Source organism: Aquarana catesbeiana, linkage group LG03 (genome assembly GCF_042186555.1).
Source record: "Aquarana catesbeiana isolate 2022-GZ linkage group LG03, ASM4218655v1, whole genome shotgun sequence".
Lineage (NCBI taxonomy): Eukaryota > Metazoa > Chordata > Amphibia > Anura > Ranidae > Aquarana > Aquarana catesbeiana.
Genome location: NC_133326.1, coordinates 187571893 through 187588622, shown reverse-complemented (window position 1 = coordinate 187588622; position 16730 = coordinate 187571893). Strand labels below are relative to the sequence as shown.

At 41.6% G+C, this 16730-nt stretch overlaps 1 protein-coding gene across 7 annotated transcripts in view; it reads left to right on the top strand.

Annotated features, from left to right (window-relative positions):
• Positions 1–16730, top strand: part of SRPK2 (SRSF protein kinase 2) — a 281731-nt gene that overhangs the window by 184203 nt on the left and 80798 nt on the right. For all 7 annotated transcript variants that reach the window (XM_073619642.1, XM_073619637.1, XM_073619641.1 and 4 more), the window contains 2 exons: positions 8264–8492; positions 9141–9635. In XM_073619642.1, coding sequence (XP_073475743.1) covers positions 8264–8492; positions 9141–9635 — 724 coding nt within the window. The remainder of the gene's footprint in view (positions 1–8263; positions 8493–9140; positions 9636–16730) is intronic.

The window sequence follows — 16730 nt, the reverse complement described above, 5'->3', positions numbered from 1 at the left end:
ATATATAATGAAGTGGTTCAACTCGCCATAATGCAGAATCAGTGGGAGCCCTGAGTGTGTCACTTGCCACCAGATGCAGCTTGTCACTTGCCACGTTGCCTTCCACCAGATGCAGCTTGTCACTTGCCACGGCACCTACCACCGGATGTAGCTTGTCACATCCCCTGCCTTTGAATGCAGCTTGTCACTTGCCGCGTCACCTGCCCCCAGATGCAGCTTGTCATTTGCCACGTCACCTGTTAGCAGAAGCAGCTTGTCACTTACCACATCGCCTACCACCAGATGCAGCTCGCACTTGTAACGTCACCTGCCCTGAGATGCAGTTTGTCACTTGCCACCAGATGCAACTTGTCACTTACCACATTGCCTGCCACCAGATGCGGCTTGTCACTTGCCAAGTCGCCTGCCACCAGATGCGGCTTGTCACTTGCCAAGTCGCCTGCCACCAGATGCGGCTTGTCACTTGCCAAGTCGCCTGCCACCAGATGCGGCTTGTCACTTGCCAAGTCGCCTGCCACCAGATGCGGCTTGTCACTTGCCAAGTCGCCTGCCACCAGATGCGGCTTGTCACTTGCCAAGTCACCTGCCACCAGATGCAGCTTGTCATGTGCCAAGTCGCCTGCCACCAGATGCAGATTGTCACTTGCCACGTCACCTGCCACCAGATGCGAATTGTTACTTGCCACGTCGCCTGCCACCAGACGCGGATTGTCACTATTCTGCCACCACCTGAAACTTCCCACTATTGCCTGCCACCAAAAAATGCCAGATGCAGCTTGTCACTTTTTAAATGGAAAGGCAATTTAGTGGCAGGCAACAGTGATAGCAGAGAAAGAAACTTCTCTCCCCGGCTTTTATGCACATGTGCATTGACTGGGTCCCAAAGTGAGGGTGGCCAGTGAGAGAGGATGTAATCTCTCTGCTGCCCGTAGCTGCACAGTGAGGGCAGAACTGCAGTGATGTAGGACGGGCCTGCCACACTCATGGCCCGGCTGCAGAGAGGCCATGGCCCGGTGGTTGTGGACCCCCAATGTAAGTGGCTGTAAACCCTTACATATAACCAATGAAGTGACCAGCCCCAGGTGATACACAGAAGTTGTACCTGTTTTATCTCCAGTCATTTATCCTGTACAGATTTCTGCAATACACATAATTTGCACACTATATAGCTAAGGGAGAAAAGTTCTTTTGGAAGGAACACACCCCCCGTCCCCACACTACATCAGGGGTGTCCAACCCACAGCCCCTGGGCTGCATGCAGTCTAAGAGGGTTATGCATGAAGCCAAGCACAAAATTGTAAATTTGCGACTATGAATGCAACCAGGGCACATCTGAAGGGATGCCAGGAATGCGATGTTTGGCATAGGTACCTGTGGCTGGTTTTTCGTCAGATTAGGCAACCCGTCAGATTTTGTACCAGAAGTAACGTTCCTTCGCTGCCATCTTGCTACACCCCGCAGTCATCCACAGTAAAGCCCCATACACACTATTGGATTTTCTGCAGATTTTTGTCTTCAGATTTACCAAAACCATGTAGTGCAAGGGCCTGCCTGATTTAATAAAAATTGAAACTTCTAAGGTTTCACCTCATATTATATGGTTTTGGTAAATCCAAAGACAGAAATCTACAGAAAATCTAATAGTGTGTATGGGGCTTAAGGATACAATGAGAAGGCGACAAGCGGACATCTTGTTACACCCACAGGAGTCCTGCATTTCACACTTATTTTTAACAGTAAACTCAGCTTATATAGTGAAATTCTGTATTTTGCAATCCGTCAAACTGTTTTGATGTTGATTTTACAAAGCAGCGGCGTTCTGTTAGATTAGCAACCCTGTGAAATCAGGCTTGCTGCTGCTTTTAAAATTCAACAGTCAGACGGATTTTTAAAGACTGTATTTCACTATATTAGCTCAGTTTACTGTTAAAAAAAAAAAAAGTATGAAATGCAAGACTCGGGTGGGTGTAACAAGATGTCCGCATGCAGCCTTCTTACTGTATCCTTACTGTGCACGAGCGCGGGGTGTAGCAAAATGGTGGCGACGGAACATCGCTTCCGTTACCTAATCTGATGGGTCGCCTAATCTGACGAAACCTCTGGAGGATGCCCGAGATGCTGTGTTTTCCATAATGCTGGCAGCACATGCAGGGCCTCTTACTAAATATCATTTGGGGGATATTTGTACTGTCCTGGCATTTTAAGAGGCTCAAGAAATGAGAGAGGCCGTCAGTACATCGGGATTGATCAGTTTCCAATCAAATATATATATATATATATATATATATATATATATATATATATATATATATATATATATATATATATATATATATATATATATATATATATATATATATATATATACGCTATAACTTTCACACAAACCAATTAATAGCAATGGCTGGCAGTACTTGTGTAGTCATTCATGCACAGAAAACTGAGTGAATGACATGGCCGCGTCGGTGGAACCCCACATGGGCGCACTAATTTCAAATTGTGACAGCAGGTGCAGGGGGAAAATCCCACTGTCAAAGGGAGGGGGGATTGGGGAGAGAGACTGCAGATGCTGGAGCATGTTATCTGTTCCATCCTAAAAACAGGTGGCACATGTAACATGTTCCAAAGATGAACTTCTCTTTTAACCACTTAAGCCCCGGACCATTTGGCTGGCCAAAGACCAGAGTACTTTTTGTGATTCGGCACTGTGTCACTTTAACTGACAATTGCGAGGTCAAGCGACGTGGCTTCCAAACAAAATTGACGTCCTTCTTTTGCCACAAATAGAGCTTTCTTTTGGTGGTATTTGATCACCTCTACGGTTTTTATTTTTTGCGCTATAAACAAAAAAATAGCGACAATTTTGAAAAAAAATGCATTATTTTTAACTTTTTGCTATAAAAAATATCCCCAAATATATAAAAAAAAGATTTATTTTTTTTCCTCAGTTTAGGCCGATACGTATTCTTCTACATATTTTTGGTAACAAAAATCACAATATGCATTTATTGATTGGTTTGCGCAAAAGTTATAGCATCTACAAAATAGGGGATAGTTTATGGCATTTTTATAAATTTTTTTTTTTTTTTTTACTAGTAATGGCGGCGATCAGCGATTTTTATCGTGACTGCGACATTATGGCGGACAGATCGGACACTTTTGGCGCTATTTTGGGACCATTCACATTTATACATCGATCAGTGCGATTAAAAATGCATTGATTACGGTGTAAATGTGACTGGCAGGTGAAGGGGTTAAGTGTGTCCTAGGGAGTGATTCTAACTGTGGAGGGCTGGGCTATGTGTGACACGACACTGATCACCGCTCCCGATTACAGGGAGCAGTGATCAGTGTCAGTGTCCCTAGGCAGAACGGGAAAATGCTTGTTTACATCAGCATTTCCCCGTTCTTCTCCGTGAGACAATCGCGGCAAGTGCACGCCCACGACCCGCTTCTTAAAGGGCAACGTACAGGTACGTTAATATGCCTGTACATGCCCTTCTGCCGACGTATATCGGCATGAGCCGGTCGGCAAGCGGTTAAAGCTGCACTAAAAAATTGTGCGCGCGTGCATGTATGCATACGTGCAAATCTTTGCTACTACTTGTATTATACGTATGCCATCAGAATTAGTGATGTGACAAAGGGGTGCTACTATCTTGGTAAGGGATGTAATCATCCCCTCAGACGCTTCTCTGTTGAAATAATTTTCATTCCTTGACCGGAACCTGGCATGTGATAGGATGGTGCTATCCCCTCCCTCTCCTCCCCATTTTTTTTATCAGCCACTTGTTACTTGTTTTAACAAATGCAGCAATCTATTAAATGAGAAGGGAGAACAAAGGACAGGACTGGGAAGAGCTGCACTACTTTGTGCAATGATGGTCTCTGACACTTGTATAACTATAGGAAAATTATGACATACTAAGAGGAAGGTGTGAAAAGCCTATGACCTCCAGCTTTATAGCCAGAACAGCTGAAACCAAGAGGTCATAGAGAATTCCACGTTCTGGTGCTGTCTACAGAACAGCTAGGAAACCTACTTGATAGAATGTACACATTAAAAAAAATTCTGCTTCAATTCTGCCATAAATGCCAAAGAAGGCACTAGTTAGATACACCTCATTTTGAAAAGAAATTGAGGAAAATATACACTGTCTCAAGGAAGTGAGTAGACCCCCTTCAGATTTTTGTAAATATTTTATTCTTTCTTTTCATGTGACAACACTGAAGAAATGACACTTTGTTCCATTGTAAAGTAGTGAGTGTACAGCTTGTATAACAGTGTACATTTGCTGTCCCCTCAAAATAACTCAACACAGCCATTAATGTCTAAACCACTGGCAACAAAAGAAAAAAAAGTGAAAATGTCCAAATTGGGCCCAATTAATCATTTTCCCTCCCTGGTGTCATGTGACTGGTTAGTGTTACAAGGTCTCAGGTGTAAATGGGGAGCAGGTGTGTTAAATTTGGTGTTATCCCTCTCACTCTCTCATACTGGTCACTGGAAGTTCATCATGGCACCTCATGGCAAAGAACTCTCTGAGGATCTGAAAAAAAGAATTGTTGCTCTACATAAAGATGGCCTAGGCTATAAGAAGATTGCCAAGACCTTGAAACTGAGCTGCAGCACATTGGCCATGACCATACAGAGGTTTAACAGGACAGGTTCCACTCAGAACAGGACTCATATCTAGAGGTTTTCTTTGGGAAATAGACATATGAGTGCTGCCAACATTGCTGCAGAGGTTGAAGGGTTGGGGGGTCAGCCTGTCAGTGCTCAGACCATACGCCACACACTGCATAAAATTGGTCTGCATGGCTGTCATCTCAGAAGGAAGCCTCTTCTAAAGATGATGCACAAGTTAGCCCTCAAACAGTTTGCTGAAAACAAGGAGACTAAGGACATGGATTACTGGAACCATGTCCTGTGGTCTGATGAGACCAAGATAAACTTATTTGGTTCAGATGGTGTTAAGCGTGTGTGGTGGAGATCAGCTGAGGAGTACAAAGACAAGTGTGTCTTGCCTACAGTTAAGCATGGTGGTGGGAGTGTCATGGTCTGGGGCTGCATGAGTTCTGCCGGCACTGGGAGCTACAGTTCATTGAAGGAACCATGAATGCCAACATGTACTGTGACATACTGAAGCCGAGCATGATCCCCTCCCTTTGGAGACTGGGCCACAGGGCAGTATTCCAACATAACAACCCCAAACACACCTCCAAGACAAACACTGCCTTCCTAATGAAGCTGAGGGTAAAGGTGATGGATTGGCCAAGCATGTCTGCAGACTTCAACCCCATTGAGCATCTGTGGGGCATCCTCAAACAGAAGGTGGAGGAGCGCAAGGTCTCTAATATCCACCAGCTCCGTGACGTCATCATGGAGGAGTAGAAGAGGACTCCAGTGGCAATCTGTGAAGCTCTAGTGAAATCCATGCCCAAGAGGGTTAAGGCACTGCTGGAAAATAATGGTGGCCACACAAAATATGGATACTTTGTGCCCAACTTGGACATTTTCACTTAGGGGTGTACTCACTTTTTTTGCCAGTGGTTTAGACATTATTGGCTTTGTGTTGAGTTATTTTGAGGGGAAAGCAAATTTACATTGTTATACAAGCTGTACACTCACTGGCAAAGTGTAATTTCTTCAGTGTTGTCAAATGAAAAGATAGAATAAAATATTTACAAAAATGTGAGGGGTCTACTCACTTTTGTGAGATACTGTATATATTTACTTAATATATAGTACAGAATAGATGTGTTTTACATAATTGTTCTGTTTACTGGGTGGCATTAGTAGCTTCCTAAATGCTTTTCACTTGTAGTCTGGAATTGCTTTTTCAAAATGATTTATATAGCACTGTTATTTTTAATGGCACTTTACAAAGTAAATGCGACATACAAGGGTGTGCGGTACAGTTGAAGTGAATTCTCAATCTGCTTCTGATGACAAGTAGAGTTGCATAGCAAATTTTTTTTAATATAATCATACAGAAACAATATAGGGGGAAAGGAAATTTGTCTTGCAGGGCTGAATTCAGGAAGTATAAAATGTTGCATGAACATCAGCGGTAAATGAACATATGCGTCCAAAAAAGTTATCAGTTCCTTAAAAAATATTTTTTAAAGTAACATATGCATTAAATACCTTTTTATTATGCGGTATTTAATTAATTTTTTTGCACCTTAAGTTACCACAGGCCTCAGTGGAAAGTGAAACATTTAGCAGCGATATTCTCACCAGAGTTCCTGCTCTGAGATTTCGATGTCTTAAGAACCAGTGAGTCATTCCTGCACTGCTCATTCAGCTGTCAGCCAGGGTTTCCCAGCTGACAGGTGAATGTAAACATAGGAGCAGGGAACTGTTTTAAAAAATATATATATTATACACGTTTGAGTTCACTCACAACCCTTCCCGTCTAGTATGAGTTTTAAGGGGGACCCAACCTCAAAAAGAAAAAATGGCGTGAAGTCCCTCCCAAATTCCATACCAGAACCTTATCTGAGCATGCAGTCAGGAAAGGCATGAGCGTGCACCATTCCCCCTCCCCTCCTGAAACATATGAGGTCATATACCCTCAATGCTTTGCCCAAACCCCAGCCCCACCCCACCCAGCAAAGCATATTGATCACATGTTGATGAGGGAAAGGTCCTTTTTCCCACAACCCTGACCTGTTGATGTGGTGCTCTGTGGGTGGGGAGCTTATCGGAATCTGGAAGCCCCTTTAGCAATAGGGTACCAAACACCACCTTACTCATTCACAAATCATCTACTCTAGAAATAAAAACATCCAAACTTTTGAGAAGCCCTATAATTAAAAAAGTGGCATCCATTGCCAGTCATGTCCTCCAGTAATGCGGTCCACATTAATTACAATGATGCCTACCAAGACACGTCTGATCTTGTTATTTCTCTGGCGCCAAATGACACCACTAAGGTAAACAAAGGGGAGCACACTTGTCACCCCCCTTTTCCAGGCCTGCTAGGTGTTGCTGAAGAATGGTGTTGCTGCAGAAACATGCTTTGAAAATCGCAAAAAACGCAATGCGGTAGCGCAGGGGAGTGGCTCGCTCGATTTGGCTCGACTGGAGGAGCTAATCTTCACAGCTGAAGATAGGATCTCTTCCTTTACTAAAACATGGGCATGTTGGCTACATTTTAAATCCACAGATAAATACAAGAGTTTTATGACTAAAGCCTTTTTACACACTACAGTTTTTTTTTTTTTTTTATTTAGGAAAAACTGACAGCTCCAGTCTCAAAACCGCCGTACTAACCATGCAAGGTTAGTTCAGCAATCTCCCCCGCTGAGCTGTTGTGTTCTGACAGGAGGATGGCCCCGCCGACAGAAATCTTCGATCGGCGATTTCTGCCATTGGCTGAGATCGCTGATCAGGAGTCAGTCAGCTGCTGGTTTTCCAGCAGGCACGTCCAACAGAAGCTGGCCGAACAGACCGACATACACATAAGCAGAATGTCGGCCATTCTGCCCGTGTGTACGGGACTTTAGTGGTTAAATAGTGCAAGCTGTGTCCCCTCGACTGGGTGTGCCTCGTAGTTCTTGGGCAGCTGAAATTTTTCTGCTTTCCTGTACACAATGACATATCTGGTGCTTGACACTGGCTTACAATGAGAGGGGGCATGTGGGTGGTCACCATCCAGACACTTCCCTGGCCCTGGGGGGTCCTGCATTCCTCTTGCTTTAAGCTTCGTACATACTGCTTGACTTTTTTTTTCATTCAACCCTGCGGGTTGAAGGATAAAAAACTGACTGCTCAGGTCGGAGCCACTGTACTAACAATCCGATGTTAGTACAGAGACCTCCCCTGCTGTGCTATTGTGTTCTGACAGGGAACCCCCTGCACACTCTGATCAGTGCTCTCGGACATTCTTTGAGAGCGCTGGCAAGGAGCCAGTCGGCAGATTTTTTTCGATCATGACATTTCGACAGAAGCCAGCTGAACTGGCTGTCGTACACATGGGCCGAATGTTGGCCAGTTTCTATTGAACCGGCTGATGCCGCCTGGCTTTAGTCTGTTCTTGCCCTCTGAGGCTGAAATTCTGGTCTCCCTCCTGCATTGAGATCTTCTTTAAAAGCTCCTGTTCCTACAACCAAGACCAACTGATTCAGGGAAAACATTATCAGTAAAGTTATAATTAACCTCGCACACCCTGCTGTGATGATCAATCCCTACACCTTTTATTTATTTTATTTTTTTACACCCTGTAATATAAATTTATTTTTTGGCATTTCACAGGTTGGAAAGATTTCAAAAAATAAAAAGAAAAAACTAAAAAGGAAGCAGAAGCGACAAGCAGAGTTGCTTGAAAAGCGTCTTCAGGAAATTGAGGAGTTAGAACGGGAAGCAGAGCGGAAAAAAACTGAAGAAAATGAAAATGAGCAGAATGCTGAAAGCCAACCAGAAGCCAAGCTGAAGTCAGTATGTCTGGACGATGTAGCTGATGAGGAACCAGCCAATGAGTATGGTGGGTATATGTTGAGAAGAGTCTCTATGAAGTGAGCTACTGTTATGTTTCGCTACTTTAGTTGTGATTTTTCAATATCTATGGTATGTTTAAGCCCTTTTTGGGTGAAATAAGTTAGAGTGAGGTTTGATCTGATCGGACTCTATTGTGGTCAAGTCATGAAACAATAAAGCTTTGTGAAGGCAGATGTCATTGGAGTGTTTGTTTATTCCATGTGATTTTTGGATGTTTTAGATTAATGTTTTTGATGTGTGATTTTACATGTTATCTCTTTATCCTATTATTTATAAGTTAAAAATATGTTGACTCGTTTTTGTTAATGGTAGCCTTGGATTTCAATACCTGTTAGTTTTATAAAGTTATAGGGGACACCTTGTTACAACTTCATGTCTGTTTTTCTCATTTTATTTTGTGAATAAACCCATTTGTTTGATGCATTGGATAAGCAAGGTATCATTTAATGTGGTAGTGATATAGTTGCTTAAAACGATCAAACAATAACACCAACACAAAATTGTGTGGACATGCGATGAAAAACGAGGAAAAAAAAGAAATATATTTGTATGGCATATTTGTGACTTTCTGTTTTGCTTGAACTTCTTTTGGTTGTTTTAGTGCTTAGCCTTTTGAATTTTGTTTTCATTTTAGCGGGTAATGTTTCCTCTGAAGGTGAAGATCATGATGAAAAAGAAGACACAGAAAAGGAAAATATTGAAAAAGATGATGATGCAGACCCAGAGCTTGATAACACAGATCCAACATGGATTGAGTCTCCGAAAACGAATGGCCATTTAGAGAATGGTCCATTCTCTCTGGAACAGCCATTAGATGATGAAGATGAAGAGGATGAAGACTGCCCCAACCCAGAAGACTTTAACTTAGATGAGTCAAATGCAGAAAGTGATTGCACATACAGTAGCTCTTATGAACAGTTTAACAGTGAATTGCCAAATGGACAACATAAGAATGCAGAATTACAGTTCTCTGAATTTTCTTCTGCAATATTTTCTGGACCTTTGGAGTCTGTGGAATCTGGGTTGGCAGCTTCTGAGGATTCTACAGTGTTAGAGAGAGATGAAAATAGCTCTTGCCAAGATAGGAGCAGAACGGTTTCTGCATCAAGTACTGGAGAAATGCCAAAAAGTAAGTATTGCCTCCTATGCATTCTCCATCTTATTTTGATTTCCTTCTACGCTGTTAGCAGTGCTGCAGATTTCCATACTAACACAAGTCTACCAACTCCCTTATTTCACAGAGGGTACAGCTATGTATCAAACAATTTCTGAAGCTTTTCAAAACCTGCCATATGAGCAGATTAATATAATAATAGTGTAGCACTACTAAAAAGTGAAAATAAATCACAAAAAATTGAAAATTGATAATACATCTAAAAAGAAACCAAAAAACAATATAAACTGGCTATGCTGAATATAACCCAGTGGGGGGGTGAGAAAGAATGTCCACAGAAAATCTTAAATGGTATATTCCTCTGGTGAGAGTAATCCCAATCGTGAGATAATCAGTGTAAGGCTTGTCTGTAGTCAACAACAGCGGAACTCAAGATATAAATAGGTACTCTTACCAGCTGTGATGGACCCCAAATGCCAGAGATCAGGCAGGCTTGGGATCTTATGTATATCAGATGTTGTTGTATTCATCAGATGTCGCTCAGATACTGGACACAGATGGAAGAACCCATTCAAGGTGGTATCCTCAGCTCCTGGGCCGTGAAGGCTCCAAGTTCTCCCCTGTTAAATAGCCGTCTTCAACAATGTTCCGTGAAGGCTCCAGGGAATGATCATGTAAAGCAAAAGGAAGGAGAAGGACTCCAATGGTGCAGGTCAAAAACCAATGAGGTTTATTAAGAATAAAAGTTCAGATGGTAAACACCAATCAATAAAAGTGATCACAGGAACAAGTAAAAATTAAATAAAAGCAATGTGGGATATAAGAAATGCTAGCCCGACCGTATGGCACTGATCCGTCCTCTAAAGGGGTGGAACCAGACAACCAACTAAGTGGTCAGTATCACAAACGTAGCAAACAAATTATTTAGTGACAATAAATCTTAATATATATATATATTAGTGTGTAGCGAATACACATCAAATTTTATAAAAAAAAAAAAAAAAACTTAAACTTTAATAGAAAAGGGAGAAAGGAGGTTGGACAAATGTTAGTGTGTTCCAAGCCTCTATATGGATTACTATCATGTGATGATAGAAAGCCAATGAAATGCACTGAACAGAGAACTGTCTCCAAGGAAGGATTCCACAAAGCCCAGCCTCTATGTGATTTACTATCATGTGATGACCGAAAGCCAATGAAATGCACTGAACAGAGAACTGTCTCCAAGGAAGGATTCCACAGCCCAGCCTCTATGTGAATTTCTATCATGTGATGAACGAAAGCCAATGAAATGCACTGAACAGAGAACTGTCTCCAAGGAAGGATTCCACAAAGCCCAGTGTCAGAGGTAATACGTGTGCAGATCTGAAGCATCGGAACGCGCAGCGCCACAGATATGACAGCTGGGCGATGGGGCATGGCTTCTAAATAAGAAATGGCCTATGAAGTGACGAGACATTGTGATGCGGTCATGTGACATACTAGTCACATGACCCTAAACAGCATTTCAGAGTCCAGCGTCAGGTGTGGCGCATGCGCAGAACCGAACTTCGGGAAGCGCAGAGCCATCACCATGATAGCTGGGCGGTGTGTGGTAGGGCATACAAATTAGCCTATAGAGCAGCATCGTAGTGCAGTCATGTGACAACACAGTCACATGGCGCTCCACAGCATATCATAGCGTCTCAAAGTACGGAGTATAATCCGCCCCCCTCATGGGGCAGGGTGGGTGGTGACAACTATTGGTATATATTCGACTTCCGGAAGAAAAATAAAATCAAAACATAAAAGCATAATGAAAACTTTGGTTAGAGAATATATCTCCCAATAACCAGCAAAAAAAATCATAAATCAATATGTCTCTTGCTTTGAAGCAATATAGTACCCAAAAAATTAATGAATAACTAAATACCTGAAAAAATAGAATGAATGAAAATCATGTGTGACAAAGGGCCTAACAATAATGGATAGCATGCATCGTGTGCAACACACTAAATTGTCACACACAATATATGCAGCGTACAGGATTATGTATCTTTCCTTCAAACCCGAAATGTTGATTTAGCAAAAGACAGGACTATAATAAAGAAACTCAATAAAAAGACAAGGTATATACAATTGTTCAATGCAGGGAAAGTGACAAAAGGGGACATGAGCTGAATGGGGCATGAAGGAGGAGTGGGACAAACTGCGGTACCCTCATGCTTGATTAATGAAACAATTTAGGTCCCACTCCACGTTCATACCATGTGGTGCATAGCATTTTAGCTCATATATCCAGAATGTCTCGAGTCGAGACACCCCCCCTTAAACAGGAGTCGCCTCTCCAATTCGGGCGAAACGATCTATAATCTGGAAATGGGTACCGGTGGGGTCTTTATCATGATGTTCCAGATAGTGGCGGGACACAGTATGCTTAGGGCATTCTTTTTTGATTTTAGCCAGATGTTGAGCAGATTACTCGTGAGACACTTTTATACTGTTGAAAGCTACTGCAAACATCTATTTCCAAGTCTTATCGCATTGTAAAATGGTTTATAATCAAACAGAGTGTACTTAAGTACACAAAAATGAATAGCATGCACTTCTATGTGTATACACTTGTGTCTTAAATGCCAAGTTCATATTTCTGAACATGTTAAATGTTACACCCTTTTGTAAGGTGTAACATGTTAAGCATGCAACCCTGATCCCCCTCCCCCCACCTCCCTGTGACAGCGGATCCTCTCCCCCACCCCCACCCACTGTCACAATTTGCAAACAGCATGGCCTGTGAATGCATAGACTACAAGTACGGCCAGATTGTAGTTCTCGATGAACTGCGAGGGCGCTGGTGAGTGCTTTCGTAGGTAATTGATCTTCCTGCTCTCAAATTACTGCCTCCCTATATCTGAGGTACGGGCAGACTGAGCGTATGTAGGAGCCTGACATTTGCTGATCGGGGGTACAATGCTCTGCAAAAAATGTGCATCATTATATTTTTTTTCAAAAGTTAAACTTATCCTTTAAATGAAAGAGTTTACAGAAAAAGGAGTGCACTTGATATACTTTGAGATTACAACATATAAAATTTTTTCTATTCTAGTTCCACAGAGTTTTGGAGATGGACCATTCATATCTAAATGATTTCAAAGTCTAAGCCTAGTACACATAGGCCGAATGTCGGCGACATTGGCTGGTTCAATAGAAACTGGTCGACATTTGGCCGCGTGTACTGCAGCCAGTTAGCGACAGAAGCCAGTCGTTCGGCCCCTGTCAGAACACAAGAGCACAACAGGGGAGATCGCTGTTCTAAAGTCGGATAGTTAGTACAGTGGCTCCTTCTGAGTTGTCTGTTTTTTGGGTTTTTTTTTTTTCATTCAACCCAAAAATTCTAGCGATGTGTACTAGGTTTAATACCAGAGTTTAGTTCCACCTTTAAAGCCAAATTTGAGAAACCTCCACAATGTGTTTGTGTTCCCATTCACACTGCATAACGTTTAAAAAAATGTTTTTACCTTTCTAGTTCTTTGGCACAGGAATATACATATAAGGTAGCGTATATTGTTCAGAATAATTTGCAAGGAACAGATTGGTTTAAAAGTGCATTAGCATACAATGTACCAGATAAGCCTTGATATCGTTATCCCTTTGTTAGGACACACAGTGTGTACAATTAGTTTACAATTGATGATGATCTGCCAACCCCTTTTCTAGCATTACATAAAAGGGGAAAACTTCTGTTTTGGAGTTTTCAGAAAAGAGCAAATGAAAAGGTTGAGTCGCATTTTTCAATATTTTGATAAGTTATACTATTTGAATGGGAACAAGTAACAAATATAATGTAGGTGTTATCCCAATTTGTCTTCAAAAGTGGAAATGCACTTTAAAGCCGCACAGGCACAAACCAAGATTCATTTATTGGGGCTAACTTCTGAGCCATTATTTTGCCCTGAAATGCTGATCAGAAATGGGAAACTCCCAATGTGTATTAGTACCTTCACTATATATGGTACTACATCAGCTGGGTTAAAGAACACTATAACTTGAAGGGACATTGGAAATACCTTATCTATTCAGACATGATTAATTTTGTTTACCAAAAAATATAAACTCCCCTATCCATGTAAAATTGTAGAGAAAAATTACCACTTGTCACTGCCAACTGGTCTGAAACACAAAGCAAAACATTTATTAGCTAATTCTCAGTAACTTCAATTCACCTTGCTTCATAAATTACACTGGTGATAATTCTTCTGTCTTCCTGAACTCAGAATGGAATGTGGCAGTGAATTTTAGCCTCATTTTCACAGTCTGATCATATAAACTTTCCAGTAATGCTGTTCATTTCTGTTGGTACTGATTTTTAAATGTTTATTGGCTATATTTCAACATGGCTATTTAGTGCTTATATGTATAAACTTGAGAAACATCTAAACTCGAGTGTAACTACGGGCACCACAGAATGTTACAGGATCCAAACAGCTGTTCTCTGCTTTTATTCACCGACAGCGTTTCCATGCAAAATAAAGCAGTTTCTCCTGTTCATTTAATTATCTTTTAAATAGTTTAATTTGCACTTTAAAAGTGTTTTTGTGGCCAGACTTTGGACTATCAAGTATGTACAAAACAGTATGTTTTCTTTAAAATGAGCCCGTGCTGACTTATGTAGCTGCCGCCACCTTGGAGAAATGAATCTTTGAACTTCAGAGCAGAAGCACTGTAGTTCTTCTCTAAGCCAGCCCAGCTTCTCCTCCCAGCAGTGAGTTTTTCAGAATGTGACTGTAAACGGATAGAAGCCCTGGAAGGCCAGAGCAATGTGAAGTGAGCTACTGAATGGACCCGAAGGCATTTAATGGATGAATTGCTCTACAGTGCCTGCAGCTATAGAAGTCAATGAAAGCTTGATGTAAAGTTAACTAACTGTTTTGTACATACTTGGATGTCCAAAATTTTGCCACGGTAACCTTTTAAAGCACAAACTGCTTTATTTTGTGCAGAATGCAAACACTCGTCATGTGAAAGTTAATTTACTGCTTGTTAAAGAGGAAGTAAACCTCCCCTGCAAACTTTTATTATATAGTTTATATATTATAATAATAATTTTATAATAAGGCTTACCTATAGGTATTGAAAATATCTCCTAAACCTGTACAGTTTTGGAGATATTTCCAGTGCATGCAGTCAGTGACATCACTGGCGCATGCGCTCTGAAGGAACTGCCCACGGGTGTCGTTCCATCCGAGCTCGTGCTTTGAACGGCAGCTCCCGGCCAATCAGCGCCGGAGCCCGCAAAACCCTGAAGAAGCTTCGGGAAAGATATCGGTCGTGACAGCGGTGTGCGGAGACCGCTGCAATAGTTTCGTTTTAAGGTATTTTGTTATGCCTTTGTCTTGCAGGGTTTTTTTTTTTGTAGCCTGGCCAAAGTTACTCTTTAGTCCTTTATTAGGGTTACTGAAAAAGAACAGGCTCTATACTGTGGTGTTATGAGTTTACAGAATCATCGATGATTTTTATATGGAACATGTGGGAGCCTCTACATCAGGGTCCTGTGGCATGTAACACTATTGCTTTTAAGAATACTCCCAAAACTCGTACCATGCAATGCACCAAAAAAGTGTCAAACTAAGTTTAACTTTAGTACATCCATGTTGATTTTACAGGATTAATTTGTTTTTATTAAGAATCACGTTCATCAAGTTCAGATATGCTTGGCTCCTGCTCTTTTGATCCAGAATATGGCAAAAATGAACCTCCTGGCAACTGTTAGTGATTTTGCCACACAGGAAAAAGAATTCCTGCCCAACCCTTTGAGAGGTCCATTCCTTAGAACTAAATACTCATGGTAAACAAAAAGGCACATGAAATATTTTACTTACATTGATTTTTTTATATTATAATATATATAGTATTAAATACTGAGGTTAATGCGTGCGAGGCATGTAATAACAAGCCTCCAGATATTGAGCACACCACAATAGTGGCTTCTGTTTCTACATGGGCTGCATTCACAACTTTATATGGTTTGGGCCAGACCATACCTATTCTGATCTGGATATTAGAAGTATTTCTTTTAACAACATATAAGTATTTTATGCCTAATCTTAAACCTCCAAAATTGGCAATAACAGGCAGCGCTGGGGTTTCATTCAATTTGATGCCATTTTTGTCTAATTGGGCATCTGTGCCAGCAATATTTTGCACCTTCCCTTGTGGAGCTTAGTGCTCCTATGTGGCTCGAGCAGCAACTGCACCTGCATCACCTTTCAATGCGGATATTGCAGCTTCACGTCTTGCCTCTTCATCTTTCTGGGTGTGACTTGGAAACTACCTGGATTTTCAGCAGTCTCCAAGTGCTTGGCACTGAGGCATTACCCTCCCTCTCTATTGCTGCAGAGGTCGTGAGTACCTCAAGCATGTCTATTCTCAAGCAAGAGGAACTAGTCAGGTGGATTTGCTATCTCAGGCTCAGCTCGTATTTAGTTGCTCCCAATGTGACTCCTTGTTTTCCTCTAGCCATTCTTTTGACCGCACCAGCTTTTTCATACCTATCCAGAGGAGAATTTTCTGATAAAATGTCAGATTTCATGAGTAGAATTTTTGGCTTTATCAAAGCCATAGATAGTAGGGGTCTCGGCTGTGCACCTTTTGACCTCCCCTCCTGAATCAGTCTTTTTTTTTTTTTTTTTTCTTGAGTCAGATATGTTACCTGAGAGGGAAGGGTGACATGCCTGTAGTGGAGATTAAATTCAAGATTAAGAATACCATAACTGCTCTTATTGACTATGCTTCTACTTAGCGTTAGAGCAGCCGGAGTCTGTTTACCCCAAGATATCAAGCATGGGTCTCCATTAACCCGCTCAAACTTTTCTGGTGCACTCACTGGTATGCATGGGGATTGTTTTCACTCATTAAAATGCTTTGCTAAACAATATACAATTATGGAAAGCTTCCTTCCAAAGTAGGTGATTCCTGTGGTGGATCTTGTCTTTTCTTGTCGTAACAAGACCCTTACGGCCCTTGTGGAGGATAATCCAGTGCTCAAGTTCCTGGGAGAAAGATAGCCCGAAATCCTAGTTCCATCCTAAAGTTCTCTTCTCCCACAGAAAATGGCTTGCATCTCTAACAATA